This window comes from Onychomys torridus, chromosome 2 (assembly GCF_903995425.1).
Source record: "Onychomys torridus chromosome 2, mOncTor1.1, whole genome shotgun sequence".
NCBI lineage: Eukaryota > Metazoa > Chordata > Mammalia > Rodentia > Cricetidae > Onychomys > Onychomys torridus.
The window spans coordinates 150,438,243-150,466,092 of NC_050444.1; the positions used below are offsets into that span (position 1 = coordinate 150,438,243).

Consider the following 27,850-nt stretch of genomic DNA (forward strand, 5'->3'; position numbering starts at 1 on the left):
AAAGATGAGACAGAGTTTATTCTCATCACAGGTAATTTCCAGACAGGATGGGAGCCACAGAGAGGCCCCCAGGAGCCCCAGACACTGGGTGAGTGGGGTGGGGTGGAAGACGGGGTGTCCCCCCACCTCGTGTCCTGACCATGTTTCCCACTTCCATAGGAAGGAAGGGCAGCTCGGCTACATAGTACTATAATATATAGAAGCGCAGGAGCTGGCCGCGGCACCTGGGTGGGGCTGAGGCCCCTGAATTATTGCAGGAGGGAAGGGGCTCAGTGCTGGTGTCTCGCGGGGTGCTGTGCTGGCTGTGGGCAGGGATGGGCAGGGGAGGGGGCCACCGTTTCCTCTGGGTTGGGGCTCCTTGGGCCCGCCTCCCCCAGGGTGGGGCTTTCTCACCCAGGGTGCTTTGTATGTGCTTTGAAGACCATTTTTGCATTGTCAGGAGTGAGGAAAAAAAATATTCTGACATGGTAGACAAAAAGATATTTACATACCCTGGTGGGCCGGAACAGGGGGTGTCAACTTGTGGGGGATGGGCTTCCCAGGCACCTCCCATCCTAACAGACCATGGCTGGGAGGAAGGGGGCCCAACTTGGAATTTGGTTGTCATGTGACCTCAGACAAGGCATCCCCTCTGGGCATCCCTATCTGGTATAGGAAGGGGTGGGATTGGAGATTAGCATCTGCCCCATGCTCCTATTCCCAGCATGGGCAGGGGTGGCAGGGATGGGCAGTGAGAGGTTGGGAAGAGGCATCACAGCCATGAGAGTGGATGGTCAGGCAGCCAAGCCCCTCTGAGGGCATCTCACACTCTGCTGTGGCCCTCTATGAAAGGTGACCAGAGGGACTGGCCACAGGAACCCTGTTTTCCTGTTGAGCAGCAGGAGGAGCCAGGCAGAAGCTGCAGGTGGCCCTCCAAATAGGAAGGAGGCCCGGACCTGAGATATAGCCATGGTGGGCTCACCCAGGCTGGACGGTGGGCCTGGTGCTGGTGTAGTTCAGAAGCAGCCTGGGCTCCAGCCTCCAGGCACTGGTGGGAGCAGATGTGAGCCTCTGTCTGGTCCCCACAGGTACTGGAACTGGGCAGTGTCAGCTCAGATTTCTCGCTCACACTATCACGCCTCCTCACTCATGATGTGTTATCTGTGGTCACACACACATGGCTTCTACCCTAGTGGGTAAGCACACACATGGTAACCTGCACACATCTGTGTCAGGGCCTGACTGGGAACAGACATGGTCACACATTGCTTCCACCAGCTGCCAGGACCTTGTGAGAGCACACCCTTACCATCACCTACGTGCATGCATGCACACACAGGTAGGTGAGTGACATCACTGTTGGATTCTTGTGTTGGAGGCCCCGGGCTCTAGAAGACATAGGTTCTGCGCCTCCAGAGGCAGGTGTTCTATCCATTTGGTGCACCAAGGACCTTGTCCCAGGAGCCTGAATCCTGTAACTGTAGGTCCTATGGTAGAGCTCAGGGGCTACCCTGACTGCTGGGTGGCCCTTCGGAGCCCGACAGCTGGTATGACCAGGACCAGGTGGCCATGAGTCAGAGGTGCCGGCGGGGCCCCTGAGTGCTGCTCAGCTGGGCCCTCATGGTCTGGATGCTTCCAAGGATCTTCTTCTGGTGGCCCATGAGGGTGATGCCAAGGGCACGCACATCCCTGTGAAGGAAGAGGTCCTCTAGTTTGGCCTTAGGAGTCTGGGAGCTGGAAAGAGAGCCCACGGCCCACCCCTGAACTGCATGGAATTGCCTCTGGCCCTGCACCCTCTTACCCGCCCTGTCACTCACTGAGCATTCATGCGAAGCACCATGCCAAGAGAGGAGTACCCGCCGGCAGCAAAGTGGTCCCGGTACCGGCCCATTCGGATGGAGTCCAACCAATCCCCCACAGTGAGGTCCCCATTGCCACTTCCACCCCCTCGGAGGTCAAAGCAGCTCCTGGAAAAGGCAGGGGGTGGGCACCTGGGAGCAGAGTGAGTGGTCTGTTAGGGCTCCCGCCTTCGCCAGGGACACGGGCACTGGGCACCCTCTTCCTCCATCCCAGCCCTGCATAAGGTAGAGGATTTGCAAAACCAGACTCCAGGAAGGAGACAGTAGGGCTGCTGCAGGGCTCAGATACCTGCTGACTGTGGCTGTGGCCCTAAGGTTCTCAGGGCTGTGGACCAAGGCATCGAGAACGCTCACGACGTGAGAGAAGCGAGGCCGCTGGGCACGGTCCTTGTGCCAGCAGTCCAGCATGAGCTGGTGGAGCGCGCGTGGGCAGCCCATGGGTGCTGGCAGCCTATAGCCCTCCTCCACTGAGCTGATGACCTGGGTGGGGCACAGTGCTAGGCTCAGGCTGGCTTCCCTGTTGAGGCCCCACCACTGCAACCCTATCCTGGGCCCCAGACTCACATCCTGGTTGGTCATGTTCCAGTAGGGCCGTTCACCATAGGCCAGCACCTCCCACATGACCACACCGAAACTCCACACATCACTGGCTGAGGAGAAAGTGCGGAAGGCAATGGCCTCGGGCGCTGTCCATCGAATAGGGATCTTCCCTCCCTGGGATGGGTATGAAAATGTTGAGGGACCAGCGGCTGGGCTTGTCCTCTAGCCCCAAGGCAGAGTCCTGCTTCCCAGCCCATCAGCCAAGAGCACCTATTTTAGGGGATCCCCCCTTCCCTGAGCCACTAGAGAGATAAGCAAGACAAGACTAAAGCACCCTGAAACAGCGTGTGTTCCACAGAACCTATCAGAACATGACTGGCTGCTCACCAAGCTTTAGAAGACAATGTAAAGCCTTGCCCATACACCCGGCTCACAAGAGGGTGTTGGAAACGCACCGCAGTGGTGTAGGCAGCTTCGGGGTCGTCCTCCAGAGCCCTCGAGAGCCCAAAGTCTGACACCTTGCACACCAGATGGCCATCGACCAGGACATTGCGGGCGGCCAGGTCACGGTGGATGTAGCCCAGGTCTGAGAGGTAGCGCATGCCAGCGCCCACCCCTCTGAGCATGCCCACCAGCTGCACAATGGTGAACTGCCCGTCGTGGGTCTGCAAGGGGACAGAGTGGTGTGGGCTTTGGGGACAGTTCCTGGCTCAGGGCTGGGGAATCTCCCATAACTCCTTAGAGACTGGAGATGAACCCGCAGTGGGCAAAGTGAAGTGTCTGGCTGCTTACACCGGCTCCTGGAGGTGTCTCCTCTGGGGAAACAGAGGCCCAGAAAGGTTACATTCCAGGTGTGAGAGCTCCCAGTGGGTGCTGGAAATGTAGCCACTCCCTCCAAGCTGGTGGTACAGGTGGCTTGGGACAATGTCATCCCTTAGCTTGGGGTAGGGCAGTAGGGGCCCTTGCAACAGCAGGACCTTCACAATAGGGGGCCAGAAAGCAGTTTGGTCACCGGACCCTTAAGATTCCCCTCGCACCTGCCTCTTCCCCATGTGTGTGAGATGCAAGCTTGGGTGGGGTGAGGGGTGCCGCTTACAAACTCTCAACAGCCAGACTGAACCGAACCCCCATGTGCAGACAGCAAGTGAACATACCCCACCTGTGTGGGTGGCAATGATGGATGTGCACCCTCCCCCTAAATGGGGACAGACATACCCTGAGGAAGGCATCCAGAGAGCCATTCTCCATGTATTCAGTCACGATCATTGCCAGGTGGCCTGGACAGGAAAGGGGAGATGGGGTCCTGGTGTGTGTGGGGGGGGCAGGGCTGCTGATCAGGGACCCCAGGAACATATGCCCCCTCCCCAGGAGCTGGTCAGGACAGTTTTTAGGATCCGACTGGGATCTTGGGCCCTGAGCACTCCAGGGTCATCTAGGGACCCAAGACACAGGGACAGAGTCAGGATGGCCCAGCAGATAGGCTTGATCCCTCAGAGTGGGAGTGTCCTGCAAGAGAAGCTGCCCTCGTCTGGCACCTACCACGGGTGACAACACCCTCAAGGCGGATGATGTTAGGGTGGTCAAACTGGCCCATGATGGCTGCCTCGCTCAAGAAGTCTTGTCGCTGTCTCTCTGTGTAACCAGCTTTGAGGGCCTTGATAGCCACAGGCATGTCCCTCTGGCCTGGCACCTGCAGCCGCCCATAGCATACTTCTCCCGACTCCCCTGTGGGGCCCAGAAGGAGCAGCAGTGGGATCAAGCTCCCCCTCAGCCCACTCCCTCCAAGCCTCCAGCACTGGGTGCTCCAGGGTCCCCATTCCCCACCCCCCTGGCCATGGGTCCCCATTCCCCACCCCCCTGGCCATGGGTCCCCTCCCACACCAGCCCTCCCTCCCGGCCTCTGGGGCTCACCCGAGCCTATGATCTTCTCAATATGGATCCTGGATGCCTCGATCTCTCGAGTGAAGCTGCGGCCTGCCCGACCTGGCTCCTCGTAGGTGTGGGGCTCTGCACCGAATTGGGGTTCTGAGAACTTCCCCGGGGGGTGATTCAAGGGCAAGAAGACAGGTGGGGGTGCTGAGGAGTCAAGGAGAAGGTCCTCAATGGGGACAGGAGGAAGTTCCCTCTCCCAGTATTTCCTAGGGGGAACAGGGTGTCTCTGGGAATCCCCAGATGTAGCATCAGACAGCAGGGACCCCCACAATGCTTACCCACAGGCCTAAGTGGGAAGTCTATGGCATGGTTCTGTGTTCTGGGTCTCTGCTGTTGTTACCCCTCCCCCCCCCTGCATGCTTTGAGTCTCTGTGACCTTAAAATTGTTCTTAGGGTGGTAATGCCATTAAGAAAGAGTTCACAAGTGCCAGCTTTGCCTGAAGGTGGGTCACTAGAAAATGCATTCTGAGGCTGCATTGAGCTTAGTGGGAATGGGCACTCTGACTGACATTAACGTGCACAGTGGTGGGATGTGGTGGGAGGTTCCCTCAGGTCTCCCCTGCTTCCTGCAATCTACAGGATCCTGAAAAGCTTTCTGTAGCAGGGGCTCTTGTCCAAGACAGCACAAACCCCCACCAGAGAAATCACACATGAACTATGTATGAGTGGACATGGCTGGGCCTTGCCCTGTCCAAAGAGCCTTTAGCACCCTCCAGAAGGCTGTCATCCAGCAAGGTGGGGGTGGTCTCTGTAACAGCTAGCCTTAGCCTATGGGCTCTGCCTGGCCTTTCCTATAGACACTGGTCCTACCAGCCCTGCACTGGGTCCTGCTGAGGCACAGCTGAGCACTCACCCTGCCCATTCTGGTAATGCATCTTCTCTTCATCTGAGTCCTGGAAAGCCTTGCTGTAGCCGCAGTGCCTGCATGGGGGGGGGGGTGGGGGCCAGTCAATACTCCGCTGGAGCCAGGCCAGCCTAGACCCAGTCAGAAAGTGAATTAGGGTGCCCCTCTCCCAGCAGGTTGGCTCTTGTCCCTCAGCAAGCCTTCAGGGGGGGTCCTTGTTTTGGAGGCTCAGAGCTTAGCCCATGAGGACAGCCCCCAAACAGCTACAATCTACAAAATGCCCCAGAGCAGCTGACCCTCACACAGGTCATACTTGCTGAAACGTGGGCTTTCAGTCTCTTCTGGGCCACCGTAGCAGATCCCTTTTTTTCCTGGTCTGGGTGTGGCTGGGCATGGCTAGGCTGTAGTTGGTTGTGGCTGAGGTTGGCTGGGCATGGCTAGGCATGGCTGGGGTGGGGCTGAGGTTGGCTAGGTATGGCTGGGTTCTCGCTGGGGTGGGGCAGAGGGGTCCCTACCTCTTCTTGCAGATTAGAAGTAAGAGGAGCACCACCAGACCCGTGATGAGTGTCAGGCAGATCCAGACGATGGTCCGAGTGTCATAGCGGGGCCCTGCAGGAAGGCCTGGCCCGTTGCAGCCCGCAGCCAGCTCTGTTCCCACCCTACCCTACAGGAGGCTTCCCTTAGAGCCCCTGCAGCTGGGCTCTCTGGCTTCCCACTGTGCAAGCTGTGCAACTTACCCTCTTTGACCCAAACATTAAGAAGAGCTGAAAACCACCCATGCTGCCTCTCAATCACACAGCACCAGGGATGTATCGAGAGATGCGAGTGCTGGCCTCGGGGGACCCTCTTCTCAGCCCTGTAAGACGGGGCCTGGCACTGTCGGCACCCTACCCGAGGCTCTGAGAACTCTTACCGGAGGCCACACAATAAACGGAATGGAAAGGGCACGATTGCCACCTTCGGTCTCAAAGAGACCTATGAACATCGGGGCTTGTGCAAACCTTTAACTGCTGGGCCCTCTTCTCGGGGTCTCTGATTCAGGGCAACAGGCCTGGGGACTAGCATTACCAACAAGGCCCCTAGTGATGTGGATGCTGTGGGTCCCAGAGTACACACGGGGAAGCTTCTACAGGCTGTGGAGAGCATGAGCTTCTGAAAGATGTCCCTGGGACACCCATCAGGTCATCTGGAAAAGGCCTCACTCAGGCTCAGGAGAGGCCCCGTAGGTGAGGGGCCTGAGCTTCACTTCCTGCCTGTAAAGATGCAGCCCCACTGGGTTGGATAATGAGAACAGGGGTCTTGCGGGCCCAGCCTGGTATGGCCACAGGCTTCCACCTGCTCACCCTCCTCCTCCTGGTCTCACCCGTTCCTTGCACTCACGGGGTTTCCCCGTCTCCACCTCCATGGCCTGGCTGAAGCGGCCACAGCCTGCTGAGGTTCGGGCTCGGACCTGGAACACGTAGCGAGTGCCTGGTTTGAGTCCTGACACGGTAGCGCGGGTGGTGACAGCCTTGAGGGTAGAGTAGCTTTGCATCTCCTTATCCTGCCCGAAAGAGACGAGGGCAGTGAGGCCATGGGGGCTCTGAGGCCTTCCTTGCTGACCATAGCCTCCTGTTGGCTTCTCGCCCACCCACCTCCAGGAGCTTTCTCAAACCTTCTCGTAGTACTTGATCTCGTACTCCAGGATGATGCCGTTGGGCTGCTCTGGTTCCTGCCACAGCAGTGACACGCTGGTCTGCCCCGCCCGCTCCTGCCGGATCACCACCACCTGGGATGGGGCTGGAGTGGCAGCTACCCATCAGGCCCAGCATGGGCCATGCCTAGGCCTCTTCCCAGCCTTGCCCAGGCCCCTCTGGGACCCCAGGCTCAGCTTGTTGACCTTCCTGCTTCTACACCAGGACAATCAGTAGCCCCATACCCTGGAGAGGCACTGGCTGACTCCTGGGTCACTCCTTGGGGCCAGCTTAACAGCACAGCCTGGCTCTTGGGCTGGGATGTGGAGCTGGCTACATCTGGGCAGGCCTGCTTGCCCTCAGCGCCTCGATCCTGAGCAGAGGTCTGGGTGTAGCAGGACATGCCTCAGGTATGCCTGAGGAAGGACCTTGGGTGGAGTCCTGGCTGGGGTAGCACGGGACAGCAAAGGGCAGGAGCTGAGTAGGCCTGTCTGCATTCAGGGGTTCTTTGGTTACAGGAGGTGCCCTGTCTCCTACCCCTGGCTTCATCTTCAGGTACTCTGTGCTCTCCTGAGTCTGCTCGAAGGTCACACATAGCTACAGACAAGGCCAAACAACGAAATTAGCTGGGCATGGTGACTCCCACCTGTAATCCCAATACTCAGCAGGGAGGCAAGAAATCAACATGCATTCAAGGCCAGCCTGGACTGCAGAATGAGACCCTGACTGGCCAGTTCTTCCTTGTCTAGGTGTCCTGTTGCTCCAGCATGCCTGGGAGCTCTTTGAAGGCAGGGGCTGCATACAGTTGGTGCTCAAGAGATGCTGCTGCTGCTAGAGACTCTGATGAGAAAGGTCAAGAAGGCCCTATGGAAGGACCTGAAATAGGGGAGTCAGATGTGGGCCCTCACAGCTCTGCGGTGGCTTTCTTTCTCATGAGCTAGGGCCGTCATCTGAATCACTTATGGCTGTCCCTGCAGCTGCTCTAAGGAGACCAGGGCTTGCAGGCAGATGGGCAGGGGTACAGAACAAGGAGAGGCACCTGCTGCACGTGCAAGGTGGGGAAAAAGCTAGCAGATGCAGCTGAGGTCACTCTGCAAGGAGCCTTGTGGGAGAGAAGGCCTGTCCACAGGGGCAGTGCACGAGACCCGTAGGGTAGCAGTGTATCTGTTTCTAATGTGGGTGCTGTCCAAATGCTGCTGGGTTCTCTGCTCTTCTGCCCCACTCCACACACCCTCCCAGTACAGACAGGTGGCAGAGCAGGGCTATGAACCCAGGCACCGGTCTGGTCCTGAATACTGCTGGACAAGAGGGTGGAAAGGTGGGGGAAATCAGGTGTGTCCTGGATAGATGTCACTGGACCATTGGAGAGATGGGAGCGCTGAACTCCCCAGGAGGCTGCTCGGTTGGGTCCTGACCTCTGCTTTCTATGTGGTAACAGGGGAGTTCTGAACCATACCTGTGTATGCTATTGGTGGGGAGGAGCTGGGGGTCCTGGGAATGTTCCAGGGTGACTATTCCCTGTCCCTGGCTGCTCTGAGGACCAGGCTGCCACCCGACAGGCAGGACCCCCACTTCCTAGAGTTTGGAAAGAAAGAACCTCCAGGGTCTGGACTCAGTCCAACTGACCAGAGATAAGTGAATGGCCATGATCCCAAAATGGCCAAACCCACCTAGCTCTGGAAATAGGCACGGAAGTGATGACATCTAGGATTGGGGGTGTGGTTTAGTTGGTAGGGTGTTTGCCTGGCATGCGTGAAGCACCAGGTTCAATACTCAGCCCTGCATAAACTGGGAGTGGTGGAACACATCTGTCATCTCAGCGCTGAGGAGGCTAATGCAGCAGGGTTGGTGTGGGTTCAAGGCCAGCTTGGGACAGTGTGAGGCTCAGCTGCCAGCTGCTGGACTGCATACTCTCCCTCCTCTCTACGCCTCCACAATAGGGAAGGCAGTACTGTTACGTCCATTGCACAAGAAAGTGGAGATATGGGCAGGGAAGTTCTAGAATCCAGGCTCATGACCCACAAGAGAAGACTGCCCCTGTGCTTTCTGGGGTACATCCATCCACTGGATGAGTTCCGCTTTCCTACAGACAAAAAGGTCCCCTGCTCAGGTCCTGGTGGGGAAGGAAGAGCCACAAGAGAGACAGTGGCTCAGGAGGGAATGGGGATCCCCAGGGCTGCTCCGCCTACCTGCCTGGTTCGTGGTGATGTTGACCACAGCAGCACTGCGCGGCTCCGGGCTCAGGTTGGACACACCGTTGACAGCCTCAATCCAGAAGGAGTAGTTCATGTGGGCCAGCAGGTTGGCCACCAGAAGACTGGCCTGTGCCAGGCTTGTCTGCTGCGGGACGAAGCGTGTTCCACTCCCACAAGCCTCACAGTGGCTCAGGGCCCAGGGGCAGCGCCGGCATACTGCATTGTAGGTGATGTCACTGCGGCCGCCTGGGTCCAGGGGAGGGGCCCACTCCAAGGTCACAGATGTTCCATTCACACTGGAGATCAGGTTGACAGGTGCTGAGGGTGGCCCTGAGGGCAGAGAGTAACAAACTGGCCCAGGATCCCCATTATATCTGGACCCCTTTAACTATGAAGTCACATCTACTCCATCCTCCAGAAGCTCAGAGGGCACAGGCTGTGTCAGCATCTGAGGCAGGAGCCTGAGTTTCTATGCCACAGGGCCACAGTGTGTGTTCCTACAAGTCTCTCCTATAGCTGGAGGGACACTGCACAGTCCTGGGGAGCCCACAGCAGTCACACTATATGTAAACTGTCTGGTCGTGTCCACCCGCTGCCATCCTGCATTCTTGTGCTAATAAAAATGCCACTGAGCACTCTCTGTGGTACAGGAAACCTGCTGTGTATCCACCATGCACCCTTGTCTCACCTCTGGAATGCAGGCCCAGGCTGGGCAGCACACACTCTGGAGAGAGGGGATTGTGGCCCCTTACTTGGGCTGATTGTGGGGCTGGACAGAAGTGTTATGGGGGTTGAGCTGGGAGGGCACAGGGTGGGGAGAGGACCACAGGGCTCAGAATTGCAGGCTGGGAATCTTGGCCTTGAGAGACCAGAAGCACACATTCTCAGAACCCTTCTTGCAAGGTTCTCAGGGGTCTCGAAGAATTCAGAGAAGAATTTCCAGGCCAAAGGTAGAAGACAACAAAAGCCCTGACTTATGGACTTAGGCCAGCTGGTAGCTTTGGGCCCTGTATCATGGGCTTGGAAAGAAGCCCGGAGTCTAGCCAGATGTGGACACCTGCTTGGGACTAAGAGCTAGGCTTCCCCTCAGCTGAGGAGGAATTCTTTCTGCCCCATCAGGCCCCACATCAAGATAATGCTCAAGTTTGGGCAAGAACAACTAAGGAGGGCTGGCTGGCATGTGTATGTGTGGCACCCATGGGTGTGAGCACATTCAAGCCCTGACCTGCCTGTGCAGGGAGCCTGGGGCTGGGTGGTGATGAGAAGGGTAAGGGAGGAGGGATCTAGGCAGCAGCTTTAAGGCAAACTCATTCAAGCCCCTCTGCAGCAGGGAGTGAGCGAGTGCTGGTGAATGCCGAGCCCCAGGCCAGTGGAGGTTGAGGGCCAGGGCTGAGAAGTAACAGCAGTGCCAAGACACTCCTGCATCCCTCACAGTCCCCTTGGGTACACAGGGCACATGCACACAGAACCTCCTTCTCCAGGCACAAGACTCACCCGCTCAAGCTCAGGAATCCTTTCAACTGTCTGTCCTGTGTCTCCCCCCCCCCCGCCCCCCCCCCCCCCAGAATCTGCCATACACATGAGTACAAATGCATTCTGCACACTCACAGTCAGGCATGCAGACATTATCCGTGGATCTGCCAACACTCACACACACACACACACACACACACACACACAAGCACGCAGCTTCCAGCATTCAGCAGTTCCTGCTGGCTTGTCAAGGTTGGTGGGGGTGGGAGTGCTGTTCCGGCTCCCACCCTCACCTCACACTGAGCACAAGGCTTGCCTACACAGCCCTGGGACATTGACATCACTGCCAAGTCTGATGACCAAAGCCACCTTGCTCCATGAAAGCGAGAGCCCTGGGTGACTGTTCCTTTAGTTGAGAAAGACTGAGGGAAGGGTAGAAAGAGGTTCTTGGGGGGTCCCTGAAGAGATGGCAGGGGACCACAACAAGACTCCAGGAGATCAAGCTTGATGTTGCAGTAAGAGCCAACCCTTCCCCTACACACCAACCCACCCTTATTTCACAGACACCTAGCCCCTGTGCCCTGGGGGTCCTACCAGAGAGTTAGGCAGTACTCACGAGTGCAGGCTGCCGATGGTGGGTCCAAGGCCGCACGGTAGTAGCTGAGGTCACAGCGGCAGGTTTGGGCTGCAGGGGTCGCAGAATGGCTGTGGGGTGGGCATCGGGCACACAGCTGGTCCCCGGGGGCTGACTTGTAGAAGCCCAGCTCACAGGCTGTGGAGGATAAGCCAGCTATAGGCAAGCTGGGGGCCCACCAGAGGGCTTCAGGGTGGAACCCCCCGAGCTTCCCAGGATGTGTGTTGGGGGGTCCTGGAGGGACAAGCTTCTAGCCTGTAACACGAAGCTGATAACCTCACCAACAAATGGGGGGACAGAGTGTAGAGAGGACATTTGACTTCCATAAGGTTGCCCAGAGCTTAGCTAGGACCTTGATATGCGTGCCGATATCAAAGCGGACACCCCAAAGCTCCACCCCCAAGCTTCTCAAATCACCCACCCTCTTGGCTTCAGAATCCGACAGGGCCCAAGCAGCTGAGAATCAAAGGCAGGGTTGTTAAAGCCAAGGCTTGTGTGATTTGCGTGGCATAAAAGAGGGTGAGGGGGTGTGGGGGAGTAAGGAAAGACCCACGCATGACCTGTCCTTGGACAAACAGGGACCCTCTCCCATTAAAGCCAGCTTCTGGCTCGAGCACAAACCCCAAGGGGGCAAAGTCTGTGGCTGGGGTCTGACACTTCATGCTTCACAAGTTCCCGGGTACACCTGACTCCAAGGCCAGCACCATGTCACCTCTGCTGTCCTGTCTCCTATCTGACCCTTTCTCCTGCCGAACCTGCCACCTGTTCTACCTCATCTGAGTGACAGTGGCAGCCTCCAGCTGGGCCTCTGGTCCCACCTGCCCTCTCAGTCAGCTGCTGGCCAGACAGCTTAGGAGCAGGACCCTGGACCAGGCCCTTTTCAGACCAGGGGACCCTGACAGGAACTGAGCTACCCAGTCCGCTTTCTGGGGCTGCCGTGTTGGGGAAGGAGATACAAGGCAAACATGATAAATCATCCTCAGGAGGGCAAGGGAGTCATGCAGGGCAGTGCCAGGAGCCCCCTCCCCAAGGAGGGGGGATGCCTGAAGGGTGAGAACAAGTCAGACAGGCAGACAGGTTCAGGAATCCCCACCAGCCTGCTCAGCCCCTTGGAGTTCCAAATAAAAACAACCTTCACTGTCAATGTCAGCCACCCATCCTCAGGCGCAGACTGAACGGGCCATTCCTCACATGCTGCTGGCCTCAGGGCCTTTGCACATACTGGGGGCCTTTTCTCTCCTATCCATGTGCTGAATTTCTCTTTCCAGATCCATTCCAACTGGTCCTTAGAGACAGCATTGCTGGCCCTCTCCATGGAACATACTGTGCCTGTCCCAGTCTGTCACTCCTCCTGGATTGTGAGGGCCTCATGGGGGTGGGGTGGGGCAGATCCTTAGGAGGTAAGGATCGATTTGTTCCAGAGCAGGTGCTTGCGTGAACCCTTCTGGAAGGTCAGGCAGACCCAGTCCACCCAGCCGCTCCCAGCTCTGTCCTAGAAGTCCTCGGCCACAGGGACAGCCGCGGGCTCCCTGGGTTCTCTCCACACTAAATCTCACTCTGGAAAAGCCAGTCCCCCAGGGAAGTTTTATTTAAGAATGTCATTTCAGAGCCTGGTGCCTGTGGATGCCAATCAGATCTCTTTATTATACCTGCTAAAGCCAAGTAAATTCTAAAATTCTGCAGGCTTGCGGGAAAGTGGGAGGCAGCCTTGGATGGGGCTCAGCGCTGTCAGGTGATGGGACAATATGCCCACGCTTTGAGGAACCTGCCCCATTCTAAGGGACCTCAAGCAGATTCGGGCTTGATTCCATTTGGGCTCAGGGTACAGGGACCTGTCTCGGGGTGCATGCAGCCTGGACATAGGCACCTTCCAAGGTGGGGAGCTATCAGGGCAGCACTGTCAGCAGGGAGCTTGGCATCTCCATGCCGGGCCTGGGGTTGGGCAACAGTGTCCTCACCATGGTGGGAAGACCCCTGTGGTTCCTCCTTCACCCATCTCCCATTCCCCTGCCCCTCCACTACAAACTAGATCAGAGGAGCTGGCTCTGCCCCATGAGCCTTTGAGCAACAAGGGACAGATAAGTAGTTCTTAGGGACATCTTGATGTGATATGGCATGAAGAGTGTACAATGTGACAGCCATCTCTGAAAGTCTTGGCTGTCAACACTTCATAGGAGGTAAGGGTAGGCACTGGGGACTCACTAAGTCTCTTTCGGGCATAATGCCACAGTTGGGCTAAGGGGCGCAGGGAACACCTCAGTGCCAGCTCAGGGCTGCAGTGACGGTCACATGACCATCAGGATCTCGTAGTACCCGGCACTGGTTGCTATAACTAGATGTAATCGGCAATTGTAGTACAACTGTTTTGCATGTACATGGGAGCCCGTGTGCCTGTGTCTGTGTGCATGCTGGGGACAGAACCCAGGGCCTTGCCCAGGCTCGGCAAGCGCTCTGCTCTGATTGTATTGCACCCCAGCCCATAGGACCCTTTGGCAGCAGAGGGAACAGCTCAGAGAGCTGCGGCCTTCAGCTTCAGCTTCTCAGCCCCGGGGTGATGCAAAGCCAAGCAGGGACCTTCCAGTGGGCCCCTAACTGGCTCTCCTTACAGCCCTAAGCTTAGAGGTGGCTGTGTCTTCCTTAACCACTAAGCCATCTCTCCAGGCTGGCTGTGTCTTCCTATAGCTAGTCGGCAGTTCCTTCCTTCTCCACTAATACCCAATAAGGCTATCACGTGTCAAGGCCAGATTAATCCACGCCTTGAAAATAAAATCATCTTTAATAAGAATACTAATCACCAGGCCTCAGGGAGTCCTGGATCCTGGAGGCTGGGCTAGGAATTAGTGGCTGGGACAGATGGAGACGCTCCAGGCTGGGGCCTGGTCCTGCCCCGTGACCCAGGGGGCTTCTGGAGTGGTCGAGGACTGGAGCTTCAGGCTGTGGGCCAGGAGAGGCCGCTGCCCTGCCGAGGGCACCTTGCCCAGGCTGCCTGTCAGGCTGGCAGCTGCCCACAGCCTCAGCCACCTCACTGCTCCCCCTGCATGAAGTCTGAGATTTGACAAATAAGGTGCCCGCCCGTGGTCGACCAAAGGAAATTAATTCTAAATCAGATTTTAAACACAGGCAGGAAGGCAAAAGAGCTCGTCGTCGTCCCCGCTCCCCTCCGAATGAGCCTCTGATATTTATAGAAAGATGATTAGGGCCCCCGAGGGTGATTTACATCCGCATCCAGGTGACAGGAAGGACAGCAACTAGGCTTTGGACTCTCCCTGCCACTCAGAGGGTGGGGGCGATGCTCCTAGGCCCTGGAGGAGTTGGGGGAGGGGAGGAGTGCAGGTAGGTGACTGAGGTCACTGAGTCACTAAGAGGCAGTTTCCTGCGGGGGTGGGGGGGAATCCTGGAGACTGGAGATCCACCTACCAGTCCTTGCTGTGTGTCCCTGGGCCAGTAACTTTACCTCTCTGGACCTCTGTCTCTCAGTGGTAAATTGGACCAGCTTTATATGGCTCTGACTTGTTCCCCATGAATTTCTGACGACCGAAAGAAATCTCATTTAGGCACATGAGGAGCCAGGCGACAGAGCAGAGTTTACAGTCTCCAGAGAGAGACCCAGGCAAGGCTGCTGGCCTGGCTCCCTCTGTGAAGGTCTCGGCTCGGAACCCATGTGGCTCCTTCCAGATGTGGTGACACAGACAGTCACAGATGCCACCAGCAGGGCTGGGGAATGTCCCTCCACGTGGGACTCAAAACCCGCAGTCCGTTCCTATGGCTGCCTGCAGTGCACTGCGAATTGATATTTTTTATAAAACCTGTAATTATCTTGCAACTAGCGTAATTACGTTGCATTATGATTTAAATGTAAAACTCAAAACACACTGCAGTTCCCTAACCCTGCCCTGAGTGTCTTTGTTATTTTTTATTAATGGGCTGGCAGCAGCAGGCAGTAAGCTTGGCCTTGGCCTCCCAGTCTCCGAGGAATTCTCACCAAGAGCCCTGCCCTGCCCCATTTCCCACCTCTGCCAAACAAGGGGACTTCCCAGTCTTTCCCACTCGTGTCTTGGTGCACGCTGGCTTCCCTGTAGAGCTGGGAGCCAAGGCAGCCCTGAGCAGGTGTTAGCAGCCAGTCTGCCTGGAACTTTCTCAAGGCGGGGCCTCTGGCCCAGACCTCCATGTCCCTGAGCACACAGGTGCTCAACAGAATAGCTGACCGAAGGGAATTTATTAAAGTCTCCAAACATGGCAAACATTGGAAAAGGTGCCACAGAGATACTGTGTTCTCCTGGTCTGCAGGAGGTATCTCCGTGACTCCTACAGAGGAAGATCCCTCCCTGGACCCTCCATAGCCAGAACCAAAGTTCTCTATAGCCAGGCTTGTCTGTGCTCTGATGGCAGAGGGACCATGTGTCCAGCCCCTAGGGGATCCAAGAAGGGAAGAGGGAAACCAGGCCAAGCCCCATACCAGCTGGTGCCCCAGCTGGTGCCCATGGAACTCCCCTAGGCACTTGTTCTCAGCATGCCAGGCTGTAGGGTCCCACATGGATACACAGACCACAATGTGTGCACATGCACACACACACACACACACACACACACACACACACACACACACACACACACACGCAGCGCAGTGCCTAGGTGTCCCTTGTCAATTGTGCCTGGTTTTGGTATACCCAGGTGATCAGCCATCCCCAACAGGACTTTGTAAGCTCCCCTAAACAGACAGCCTGAGTCTGGGACCATGTGACAAGACCAGTCCAGCCTGTCCTCCTTGGGTGGCCCTGTCGGCATGTCTTTGCAATGCCCACCCCCCATGCTTTTTCACTCAGAACGCTGGTTCTACCTCCGTCCACTCCACACTTTGGAAGGTTGGTGACTGTCAGTTTAGAGTCTGGAGCCAAAGTCCAAATCCTAGCTTTGCTACTGCCTAGCTGTGTGACCCGGGGCAAGCAGCTTCCCCTCTCTGCTCATCTTCAAAACCAGGACAATAATAGCCCTCGCTTCACAAGGTGGTGATGGGGACTGAGTCAGTTAATACATGAGAAGCCTCTAGAACAATGGCCACATGGGTTAGCACACAGTGTTGTCTCCTACCCTAGGGACATGCCTGGTAGCATACCCGATCCTTTGACAACGTCCACAGGACAGGCCACCTGCCTGTTCTCCAGCCCCCAGATGCCCTGTGCATCTGCTGACAGGAAGCCAGATGGCTGGTGAGGATGTCTTGTACAACAGCAGCCCTGCCTACATGGAGCCACCTGCCGCCCACCCACCTGGCCAGCCAGCCTGGAGTCCCACTCACCCATACAGGCATCTCGCCGTTCCTCATAGCCAGCACTGCATACGCACTTGCCGATGGGTACCAGCCACTCGCCCTCAGCACTGCAGTACATCTTGGGTGTGTCACGCTCCTCTGAGTGCCGTACACACTGGCCTCGCACCTCTACCAGCGAGGACGAGTCGGCCCCGGTCACTGCCTCCGAGAAGGCCGCCAGGTTGCGTACCATGGCGGGGCACTTCTTGTAGTAGATTCGGAGTGAGAGGATGGCGAGGCAGGCACCTATGTCCTGGAAGGCCAAGTAGAAGCCACGCTTGCTGAGTGGGCCCACACCACGCACCTCCGTGTTCAGCTTGAGCCTCCGCACACCCAGGTCAGCGCCCGTGAAGCTCTCATCAGCAGCGATGGTGTCAATCTTGAGGAACTGGCTCTCCTGCGTGCTGGCGCCCAGGTCCCGGTCAGACTCCAGGTAGTGAAGGTTGAAGGTCTCCTTGCAGGTGCCCAGCACACCGGGAATGCTGTTGCAGTCACGCAGCGTGAACTTGATCTCAGCGTAGACGCGTCGGGCGCCATCGCGGGGCACCCAGCTTGTGCGCAGCCAATTGTTCTGATTGGGGCTCATGACGTTGCACACTTGGTATGTATGGATGGGCCGGAAGGACTCGTCCACTTCATTGATGGAGTCCCACTATGGCAAAGAGAACACAGTCTGCCAAGGCAGAGGCCATGCCTGGTCCTCTCCTGTCAACCCCTGCATAGGTTCCAGGAAAAACACAGGAGAGAACTTCTCTGGGCATGCAGTCACTACTGCCCAAGGCCAGGCACCTGCAAATGAACCCTTAAGTTACACCCGTGGAAGTGTGATTGACTTACAGATATGATGGGGAGCCAGATGTGTGCCACCAAGGGGTAAGGGTGGCAGGAGCCAGGGCCCACCTTTGCCTGTCTGCCGCCCAGGCTCTGACTGTTGTTTCTATATGGCTCTTCCCTTCATCCCGAGGGTAACAGGGTCTTGCTTGGAGAATTTCCCATTGAGCTACTAAAGGGACCCATCCAGCATAAGAAGCAGTGGCCCTGGGTTGTACCCCACCTCAAATCTCTCTCCAGCTCCCTCTCCTTTGTCAACTATTCACTCTACCCCACTGCTTCTTGGTTTGTGGTTTGTTCGAGATAGGGTCTCTTGTAGCTCAGGCTGGCCTCAAACTCACTTGGGAGTCAGAAGCAATCCTGAACTCCTGGTTCTCCTTCCTGTACCCTCTGAGTGCTGGGATTATAGACCTGCCTGGTTGGTGGAGTTGCTGGGGATGGGACTCAGGGCTATGTGTGTGCTTAGCAGGCAAGCTACAGAATGAGGTTCTGTGCCACTGTTCTTGGCTTGGGACCCAAGGTTTGGCCTGGACCCCACTCAGGTCAGAGCAAGGTGGAGGGAAAGGTAAGCGGTACTGTTTCCGTCTGGCCCTACTCGGGCGAGGGAAACAGAGATAAACCAAATGCCCCCACAGAGCTGAAAGAAAGGCAGCCGGGAAGCAGGGGAAATCTGCCAACCATATATCAGACGAGACGTTAATATCCATAACAAATAAAGAAATACGGCTCACCAACAGAAAACTAACAGTCCAATTAAAAAGGGAGTAAAGGACTTGAAAAGACATTTTTTTTTTTCTAAAGAAGATACACAGACGGCTAAACAGCACAAGAAAAGACACTCAGGATCGCTAACCACTGGGGAAATCCAGATCAAACCCACAGTGAGAGCCCACTACACATCCGTTAGATATTTAAACAGGTGCCAGCAAGGGCATGAGAATGCAGGAGCCCGCTACATCGCTGAACTGTGCAGCCGCTGTGGCAAACTGTGTAGCGAGGGCCTCAGAAAACGGAATTACATAAGGCAGCAGTTCTAAGTGTACATCACCTTGATGAGATGATACCTGTATATCCATGCTCACGATGTAGATGGGCAGCTGGGTATGCTGCTAAGTGTAGTACAATGCTTGCCTAGCATGCAGCATCCCCTGGGTCCGATACCCAGCAACAAAAACACACAAAAATCTCAAGTAGCTGAAAAAATGTAAACAACCTATCTGCCTATGAACAGCAAAACGGACAGAAAAAACAGCACAGACAGACAGTGGACTATTACTCAGTCTTAAAGAGGAACAGGAGTGGAGGCGGGAGTGGGGAGGACAGGGGAACCCATGGCTGATGTGTAGAATTGAAACACAAATATATTAAATTTTTTTAAAAAAAGGAATGGGAGTCTGATAACCATGCTAGGACATAGGTAAACACGTTTGTGTGTGCACGCGTCCGTGTGTGTGTGTGTGCACGCGTCCGTGTGTGTGTGTGTGTGTGTGTGTGTGTGTGTGTGTGTGTGTGTGTGTGTTTACCCATGTGCATGAAGAGAGATCAGAATATGCTGAGTGAGCCGGGCATGGTGGCGCACGCCTTTAATCCCAGCACTAGAGAGGCAGAGGCAGGTGGATCTCTGTGAGTTCAAGGCCAGCCTGGGCTACAGAGCGAGATCCAGGACAGCCAGGGCTGTTGCACAAAGAAATTCTGTCTCAAAAAAAAAAAAAAAAAATATGCTGAGTGTCATCCATTTTCACTTTCCATCACATTCCCTCAAGACAGGGTCTCTCACTGAAATTGGACTTCATTGCTTTTCAGTTAGTGGCCAACAAGTCCAGGAATTCTTCCATCCTGCCCCCTCTATCAATCACCACCATAGTGCTAGAGTTTCAGGTGCACACCTAACCATGCATGGCTTTTTCTGTGGGTGCCGGGGAATTCCAACTCAGGTCCTCATGCTTGGACAATAAGAACTCTTACCACTGAGCCATATCGCCCAGCCCCATGGGTGAGTCCTAAAGGCATGCTTAATCAAATCAGCCATAAAGGGATCAATGCTGCCTTATCCCACCCCACCAGCATCAGGCCGTTAGGCCAGTCTGATTCATAGAGATGAGAAGCAATGATGCTTTCTAGGGGCTGTGGGAGGGGAGGGCAGGGTGTTACTGTCCATGGGTACAGCACCCGGCCTTGTGAAGATAAAAAGTGTTCTGGAGATGGGTGGCCTGTACGGTGGTGATGTAATGGTCACATAGCAATGTGAATGTGTTTCACGCCATTGAACTGCATGGCAGAAGTGGTTATGGTGGTAAATGTTATGTTATGTGTGTTTAACCACAATCAGAAAGGAGAGGGTATAGCTCAGTGGTAGAGTCCATGCCCTGCATGTTTGAGAGTCTGGGTTCAACCCCTATCTCTAATACCACGGCAACCAGGACCATCATGAAGTAAATACTTCCTGCTCACAAAGCGGGTTCCTGGACCCCCAGTAAAACAGTGAAGAGTGATTAGCTCAGGGGACCTGAAATCCAGAGGAGAGGGAGAGATTAACACCTGAGCCCTCCTGATGTGGCACTTGCCAGCAACATCCTGGGTGAAGCAGGGGCTTTATTTAGGCACAGAGAGGGAAGAGCCCTGGCTCCCTCATCCACACCGCTACCTAGCTCCAGCCGGGGGCAGGCACTGGGCTGAGTCCAGAGGACCTTAAGGAATTGCTGGGGGCGAGGACAGATGGCCATGTCCACATCTGTGACTCTCTCTGCCCTGTAGGAACTAAGGATCTTGTTACTTCAGTACAGGGGGGGGGGGTGCTTAAAGACCCTTCCTCCTGACATTACACTAATCTGTGGGTCAAGCTTGCTCTGTGTGGGGCACAGTGGGGGTCCTGAGTTTCCCAACCCCTTTCCTGCCTGTCACAAGTCCCTCCTTCTGCTTCATTTCTGCCAGCTGTGTGGTCTCCACCCCAAGCACCCCCAGACAGGCCCATCTCTACTAGGCTGGGAGGACACCAGGAGAAAATGCCTACGGAGTGCTGAGCTCAGGCCTGGCACAGGAAGGCACTCAAGGGGCAGGGCACGAACGCACCGCTACCCTTGCCAGCACATCCCTGATCCGCCTGCATGCCTGCAGGACCATCAGAGTGAGGTTCTTGCCCACAGGGCTTCTGGGGGTGTGGCCTCACTTGTAAGAGCTTGTGCCTGCTGCCCCACATCCCACACCACAGCCCCAGCTCCAGGCAGCAGTGCCACATCTGGGGCTAAAGTCATTGTCACAATTAATGGAATACCAAAGAGCCTGCCAGATGCTCCCTGTCTGCTTCCTGCCAGGGGCCCAGATAAATTAGCCAGCTTGAACGGAGTCTACTCCAGCTGTTCCCACCAGTGCCAATGACCTGGCCCAGCCTGGCCATCCCCAGAGTAAGGGCAGATTCCTGGAGTGGCCGGGTTCCTGGAAATAAATGCAAGGACAAAGCCAGCCCAGTCCCCACTCAGGACCACTCCCACCCAAATCACCTCTGTATCTGACCCCTGATGTTGTCCCCACCTTGTTCTCATCCAAGAACAGAACTGGGCAAAGCAGCTGTGCAGCCCCGGGCATGTTACAATCCCTCTCTGAGCACTGTCTTTTATCTATGAATGCCTGCTCTTTCCAGCTACTCCAGAGCACGGTGAGAGTCGAGGGAGATGTAGACAGTAACATGCCCCCCTCCCTTAGGGCAGTGTGCGCTCTAGCTGTTCATTACCAGGCAAGATACAGGATACCCCAGTGGGGGCAGAAGGAGAGATGCAGCCTGATTAAGTACATAGGGTCTGGGCCTGAGCAGAGTAGATTAATCTCTCAAAAGCTTCTGGCTTCTCACTGGCCAAACGCCCTTTCTATGCATCATTCTATCCAACTGCACAGGACATGCTCCATGATCATCTCGTTATAAATGGGGAGGTGAATGGCCTGTGCAATCCCACTGGTCAGAGAAGGCAGAGCTCCCCTGTCTTGAGGCCTGGCACCCATGCCTTCAGCTATGTTCTGCTCAAGCCAGATGACCCCATCTTGTGCTAAGCACAGCCCAGAGGACTGCTGAGCAAGCTCAGTGAGAGAGCTGGACAGAGCTTCATGAGCCCAGCTCTAAAGGCTCTCCTTGCAGGGCAGGAGAATCAATAGAAGGCCCCTGCGTGGGAGCATGTGCCTACCCCCTGCTCGACCTGCCCAGTTTCAAGACTGGGGTTGGAGCCTGGTGGCACATTCCTTTCTGGCAACCCCAGGCCCTAGGTGGAGCACATCCTTGGCTCAGCCGTCGATATGGATCCTCCCTCACTCCTTACAGGGAGTTCAGACAAGCCTTCAGCACCTGAGGTGCATATGGGTTCCATGTAGGCTCCAGGCCTAGAGAGATCTGGGTTCCAGTCCTGCCCACCCTGTATCAAGGCCATGTAACAGCCTTAGGAGAGCACCACACACTCCTGCCTCTTTCTACAGACAGGGAAACTGAGGCCTGGAGAGGGAGGTCCCACCAGTCACTGTCTCACCTTTACTATGATGCCCTTGGAATCTGGGAAAGAGAATGGAGGCCAGAGGTTATGCAGCATTGTTACTGGAGTCCACAGTCACCAGGACACCTGATGGGACCTTGGAATGTGCCATGGTGGACTGCTGTGCTCAAGGTGGTTCTGACAGACACTCAAGGCTCCTGGGTCCAAGCAGCCCCTGGTGAGGCCTGGCAGCTGGAGGGAGAGTACTCAGCCCAAACGAAGGAAGGTCTGGGTGGACTTGTCTATCTCTCTGTTGCCATGGTTCCAGCTACCCTGGGCCTGGGCTGGTCAGGCTGTGAAGACGCAAGCCCAGGGCACAGATATGAAGATCCACAGGAATCAGAGGCCCACGTCAGAGCTGGCTCCATGACCCCAAGGGTTCCAATGAGCTAGACTGCTAAGAACTATCCACTCTGCCTCCCACTTTCGTGTCCTTGAATGAATACACTCACTTCTCGGCCCTTGTTTCCTTTTGACCTGTGTTATCCTGACTCTGAACTGTAACCTCCCAGAAAGACAACACTACTCCATCACTCACCCCGTGAGCCGGATACGTGAGCCAGCCCCAGTCTCCATGGATGGTTGACGTGTCCAGCAAGTTCACTGTGAATAGAAGACAAGAGGGCATTAGGCCCCTGTGACCCTTTTCCCAGCCAGAGGCAGCCACACTGGGCACTCTTAGCTGCCCCTTCCCAGGAGCTCACAGTTCCTAGTCCAGGATGCTTGTTTCTGCCACTGTCTGTCAACCCCTCAGCCAACAGCCATGTTACTCCTGCAGCACATACTGCCCAAGTCCTGGGCTTCCGGAATAGGTAGGTGTACAACTCTGGGTCTGGGGGGTGGGTGGCATCCTGCAGGGTCAGGCTGGCATCTGGTTCCGTCTTTTCACTTCTTTAAACCCCAGATTCCTCCTTTGTGGAATGGGGGTGATAGTGTTTACCCCCAGTGCTCTCTGGGAAGGTGACGGCATTCACATTTACACCATCAAGTCCCACCATTCACCTGAGGACAGGCACAATTTTAATGTCCTCAGTGTCCCCGGGATGGAGCCTGGCACCTGCTGGACCACGAAAGCCAGTGACAGGACGGCTGTGGATGGGTGAGAACTGCCTCCTGATGCCACCTACTGTGTGCTGAACTCTGCCAGGGGCTTTAGTGCCACGATGGTGTCTCCAGAGAAGCAGTCAGTACTACTTCCACTTTAGGAATGAAAGATGTACGTCTCTGAGAGGCTCGGGAACCTGCTTAGAAGCCCAGGTATGGCTAGCGGGGCCAGCACAGAGAGAACCACCACTTGGCAAGGCTGGCCGGAGAAGCGGGTTCTCTGGGTGGTGCTCTGGGTAGGGGGAAGGAGTTCTGACTCAATTGCCAGCCTTTTCAAAGTCAGGCCCATGCTTACGTGGGGGACCTTGCAGAATCACAAGGTTAAGAGCCTCTCCCGCAGCCCCCCCCCCCCCCCCCCCCCCCGCCTTTAGAGTCAGGCATTCCTGGACCCTTGATACATCACAGTCCCTCATTAACACGTGGCCTCCATTTCTTTGAATCTCAATTTCTTCATCTGTAAAATGAATCAGTAAGACCTGGGGGGGTTGGGTGGGGGTGGGGCAAGGAAGCTGTTTGTAAAGCATAGGGCCAGTGCCAGGTCCGAAGCCGGTCCCTGTTGACGCTCGGGTCAACATCCCTACGCCTACTCACTTGCTCAAACAACTACAGGTTTACTGTCCTGCTCAGAGAACAGGACCCCAGTCTCAACTAGCTGCATCCGATGTGTGTCCTAGGTAAGTCCCTTCCCGTCTCGGGCCCTGCCTTTTTTTTTTTTTTTTATCTCAGTGGTCATGTTGTCATCAAAGGCCTTTGGCACAGAGCCCCACAGCCGTCCAGGTTTCATTTTGTTTTTTGCTTTTGTGCATCTCCTTCCCTAGTCAACCACCACGGGCTTCCCTCTACCAGGGTGGAATGTGACCTGGCCAGGTCACAGATGGTTAAAGCGGGGCCTCTTGGAACTTTCCCACCGGGAGGAGGGGTAGCCTTCTGCTTGAGATTTGCAAAGCTCCGCCTTGGCCCTCAAAGATGGAGAGACAAGTGTCATCAGGAGCTGTGGAGTGAGGATGCTCTTCCAGACTCCTTTTCTTCTTCCTTTCACCCTCCCACTCCAACGTCAGGAGCCTGGCGGAACCGGGGAAGACTCCTCTGCACTCCTTTCTAGGTCCCCAGGGACTGGGTGGAACCAGAACCGGAACAAATGTCCACAGGGGGAGGTCCCCTCTCCGGAGCCAGCCCTACGCCAGGGGCACAGGGAGAGAGAAGGCTTTTCGTCTCCCTCCCTCCTATGCTCTTAGGCAATAGAGAGAAAAGTGGGTCAGGCAAGCTCTTTCCTCCTGCTGGCTGGGGGAGGGGAGGGGGCCGCACTGCAGTCCCCCCTCCAAGACCAGTGGGGCCCCATTAGGAGAGAGGTTGGGAAAAGAGCACCCAGGGGTGTCCCCACACTAGCCAGTATCCCACATATGGGTCTCAGGCCTGAGGCCCCTTTTCCAGGCACGGAACAGTCTAGTTCAGACCTGCCCCTACATCGGAGGATCTTGAACAAACATCCATTGCTATGGAGGCTCCCCCTGGACACCCTGACTTCAGGGCCACCTTCTGTCCCCAGGAAGTCCCAGCACATCAGCCAGTCTTCAGGTAATCCACGGATAAGTCAAAAGTCAATTATATTGGATTTACAACAGGCTACAGTAGTCCAGGGCTGTCTGTTCCGATTCCTTCTACACCCTTCTCTGTCCCTTTCCTGCTGTCCTTTTCCTCTGGACCACTGCCAGCTCCTGTACCTTTCATCTCCATCCATGGGGGTATGGAGGAGAGTGGGGTGTATCTCAAAGGACAGCCACACCAACAGGAGGTTTGATGGGGACCGGGTGGAGTCCCAGTACTAGGCCTGCCCGGCCCTGTCTGCGGCCCCTTGGACCAGGCCCCTGGTCATGCAGCTGCCTGGTTTCCTGTCCTGCCAGACCGTGGGATCAAGAGCCGCCCCCCTCTGGATGAATCTCCTATTTGGAAAAGGGTAGGCTGGACCCTGAGGCTTCCCACTGAACCCCTCAGGCCTCAGTTTCCTCATCTGGAGCACACCCCCAGGCAGTCCTCCCAGGACTCCCTGTGCAGGTTGTTCTGGGGACCACACAGGGCCCGTTAGGTGCTGAGCAGCACAGATAATTCATCGGCGGCTCCCGCCTGACCGTGGAAGGCATTATGCGCCTCCTTTCTCTCCGGTACTGTCACCTTCCCCCATTCCATTTCGCTGAGACTAATACTTAAATTGATTCACATTCCCCGAGGACACAGCGCGTGATGAGGAGGCCAGAGGATCGGGGTGGCCCAGGGACATCAGGCAGGACATGCGGACTGCCTTCGAGACCACCCTGAAGTGGAGGATGATCCACTCTCGGGAGTGATAAGGGGCCTGGCGCCTGGTGTGGCTCAAGGAATCTCTGCAGGTGCACTGGGCAGCTAGCCAGGCTGGGCACTGTCACCTAGAGGGGAAGAGGGCCTTCTTCCTGAGTCCCCAGTGGTCTCCCTAGCAGGTTCTGGCTCTGTACCAGTGCAAGGGTCATGTCATAAAGGATTCCTGGGTGTTCCACAGGGACATCAGGCCCAGGTCTCCATCATGTGGCCGTCTGAGTTGTGTGGATCACGCCTGCTTGGCTGGACACTCTGCAAGTTCTCAGATGGCTATATGTACACCTTGCCCTTAACCATACTCCCTCGCTGTGGACATGTCTCTTCCCTTTCTCCAGGTCTGCTTTTCCTCCAGCTGTGGCTCCTCTGTGGCATGAGTTCCTCGCCTCGGATCTGCCTGCAGCATGGGAGCCTGGAAAAAGTCACTCACTGTACCATAGGGGCTCTGGGACCCACACCCTGTGACTCTGGAAGGTGGCTGGCTCCTCCACAGAACAGTCGAGGCAAGGCCTTCAGGTGCACAGCTGACTCCAGGAGCCTTGCTGAAGACCCCCTTAAAAATGACTGGGCTAGAAACATCACCTCTACCTCCAACCCTAACCCACCCAACGCATGCCACACCACTTGGCCCAGCTCTGGGAAAATTGTTCTCTAAGGTCACTGTCCTTCTGAGCCCCGACTCTGCCCTCTTCCCTACTCACTCGGAATACCTCCCTCAAACACGTCTCATAACTAAGCAGTCAGCCAGCTCTCCCTGCCCACCTGTCCCTTAGCCACCCTGCAACACGCCCCCATGTCTCCTTTGCTCGGCTTTCCTCGGGAATAGTATTTTACCTTGTCTCAGAGTGCACATTTCACTGGGCATAAATGCAAGTCTGAGGGTCTCTTTCTGTGTATGCTGCGGCACTTACATGCGTACGTGGGTGTCACACATACCCATTTCCATGTGCATATATATGTGCGTGTGCAATGTCTGCACTGCCGTGTGCGTGACAATGTGTGTGCTGTCCATGTATTTGAGGTTCTGCTAGCCTGGATCGGTGTGTATGAGACTATGCTTATGGGCTGGGTAGGACCCCTGAGCTACGTGTTGGCATTCCACGGGCACACTGAGCAGGAAGAACAGTTCAGCTTGCTTGGGAGCAGTGGACAACGTAAGTCCAGTCTGACTGGTGAGACTGGCTGTAACCCTAGACAGTGAGCCACAGCCTCCTTGGCACAGCATCCTAAGGAGAATCCACACCAGGAGCCAGGGTGTATGAGGCAAGACCCCCTTGGTCTGATTGCAGTGTCTGGTGGGACTAAGGAAGGGTGTGGGTGGGCAGCCCCGGAGCCCCTCTCAATGCTGGGGTCTTGTCCTCCACCAGAAGTCACTTCCCAGACCCTTTTGGTCCTGCTGTCCTGATGACTCAGTGCCTCTCCCACCTTCCTGGGGCCTGAGTGAAGGGGCCACCTGGCTTTGACCCAGACAAGACCCTGTTTCCGGAGGCAGAGTGCCTCTGTCTCTCCCAGGCCTTTCCTCACTTCACCTCTTGCCACCGGGTGCCTCTCCATTGCACCCTTTTCCCCTGGCCAGCCTCTACCCTCACCCCACTCTCAAGACACCCCTCAAATCCGTATTCCTTAACCCCTGTTCTCTGGTCCCTGTCAGTTCTTGGCCTTGTTTCTCAGTGCCATCTTCAGCTCCTGTTCCTTCAGTCTTCTGTATCTTGTCCCTGATTCTTGGATTCTTCATGTCTCCCTGTCTGCCCGGTGCCTGCCAGTTCGCTCCGTCCTAGGTCCCCATGCCTTGCCTTCTCTCTGTCCCCTCTCTCCTCCATATCTCTTCTGTCTCCTGTCCAGTCCTGTCCCCTTTCCCCCTGACGTCCGAGCCTCAGTCCCCTGTGCGTCTTCCCTCCACCCCTGCCCATGCCATCCCGCGCCCAGGCAGGCTGGGGTCGAGGCCGGGAAGTTGCGCCCTGGGCAGCGCCACCCCCGCCCCCGCCCCGCCGCGCCGCTCACCTTCGCCGCGCCCCGCAGACACGCAGGTGGCCGCCGCCGCGGCCGTGACGACCCAGAGAGCGGGGGACAGGCGGGCCCGGGCGGGGGCCATGGCCGGGCGGCGCCGCGCTCCTCGGGCTCGGCCCGGCGGCCGCGCGTGGCGCGCTCCTGCCTCTCCCGCACCCCGGCCGGCGCACACGCGGCTCAGCTGCACGCGGGCACCCGCGCCCGCCGCCGCCCCGGGCGGGGCCGCCCCCGCGCGCAGCCAATCAGCGCCCGGGCGGGAGGGACGCCAAGCCCGCACCGCGGCCACCGGCCGGCAGCACGTGCACACGCCCGACCCGGCCGGCTCGCGCCTGGGGGCGTTGGCCCCACACCACTCGTGGACCGCACCGCACGCAGGAGGCCTCGCGACCTAGGCGGGCCTGGGGATGTCCCGGAGGACGCACGCGGGACCGGACGTATCGCCGGCTCTCTCACTCCTGCCCAAGCAGTACCTCGCAGGGGACCGCGCGTGCCCATAGACAACTCGGAGGCACTTGCAGTTTACACACCTCTCTGTCTCCCTCACCTCCAGGACTAGGCAGCCACTGAGGTTCAGGGAAGCCATACAGATCGATGCTCCAGAGAGCTCCACATGC

The 27,850-nt window shown here is 56.5% G+C and overlaps 1 protein-coding gene across 3 annotated transcripts; it reads right to left on the reverse strand.

Annotated features, from left to right (window-relative positions):
- Epha8 (EPH receptor A8) lies at positions 1-27,447 on the reverse strand. 3 transcript variants are annotated; one of them, XM_036178108.1, is made up of 17 exons: positions 27,231-27,447; positions 22,318-22,382; positions 16,426-17,089; positions 11,112-11,267; positions 9,017-9,352; positions 6,809-6,933; positions 6,535-6,697; positions 5,670-5,763; positions 5,164-5,231; positions 4,290-4,454; positions 3,918-4,103; positions 3,594-3,655; positions 2,834-3,043; positions 2,403-2,552; positions 2,128-2,318; positions 1,797-1,970; positions 1-1,668 (listed from the first exon to the last, which is right to left on the reverse strand). In XM_036178108.1, the coding sequence occupies exons 1-17, from the start codon at positions 27,319-27,321 to the stop codon at positions 1,554-1,556; spliced, it is 3,015 nt and encodes a 1,004-aa protein (XP_036034001.1). In that variant the 5' UTR covers positions 27,322-27,447; the 3' UTR covers positions 1-1,553. The 3 variants fall into 3 exon arrangements, 2 of the variants coding, with proteins under 2 accessions (XP_036034001.1, XP_036034002.1); XR_004944218.1 differs by lacking the exons at positions 1-1,668; positions 1,797-1,970; positions 2,128-2,318; ... (4 more) ...; positions 4,290-4,454; positions 5,164-5,231 and having other exon boundaries at positions 5,697-5,763; positions 5,892-6,697; XM_036178109.1 differs by lacking the exons at positions 1-1,668; positions 1,797-1,970; positions 2,128-2,318; ... (6 more) ...; positions 5,670-5,763; positions 6,535-6,697 and having other exon boundaries at positions 6,857-6,933; positions 9,021-9,352.
- Between the last annotated feature and the right edge of the window lie 403 nt (positions 27,448-27,850).

Bases quoted from the DNA above. Each gene is read 5' to 3' on its own strand.
- Epha8 (XM_036178108.1), bottom strand. From the start codon at position 27,321: ATGGCCCCCGCCCGGGCCCGCCTGTCCCCCGCTCTCTGGGTCGTCACG. The intron at 6,934-9,016 runs GTAGGCGGAGCA...CTGCCACTCCAG, and splicing joins CATCACCACGAACCAGGCAG to CCCCATCCCAGGTGGTGGTG. The intron at 2,553-2,833 runs GTGCGTTTCCAA...TACCCATCCCAG, and splicing joins AAGCTGCCTACACCACTGCG to GGAGGGAAGATCCCTATTCG.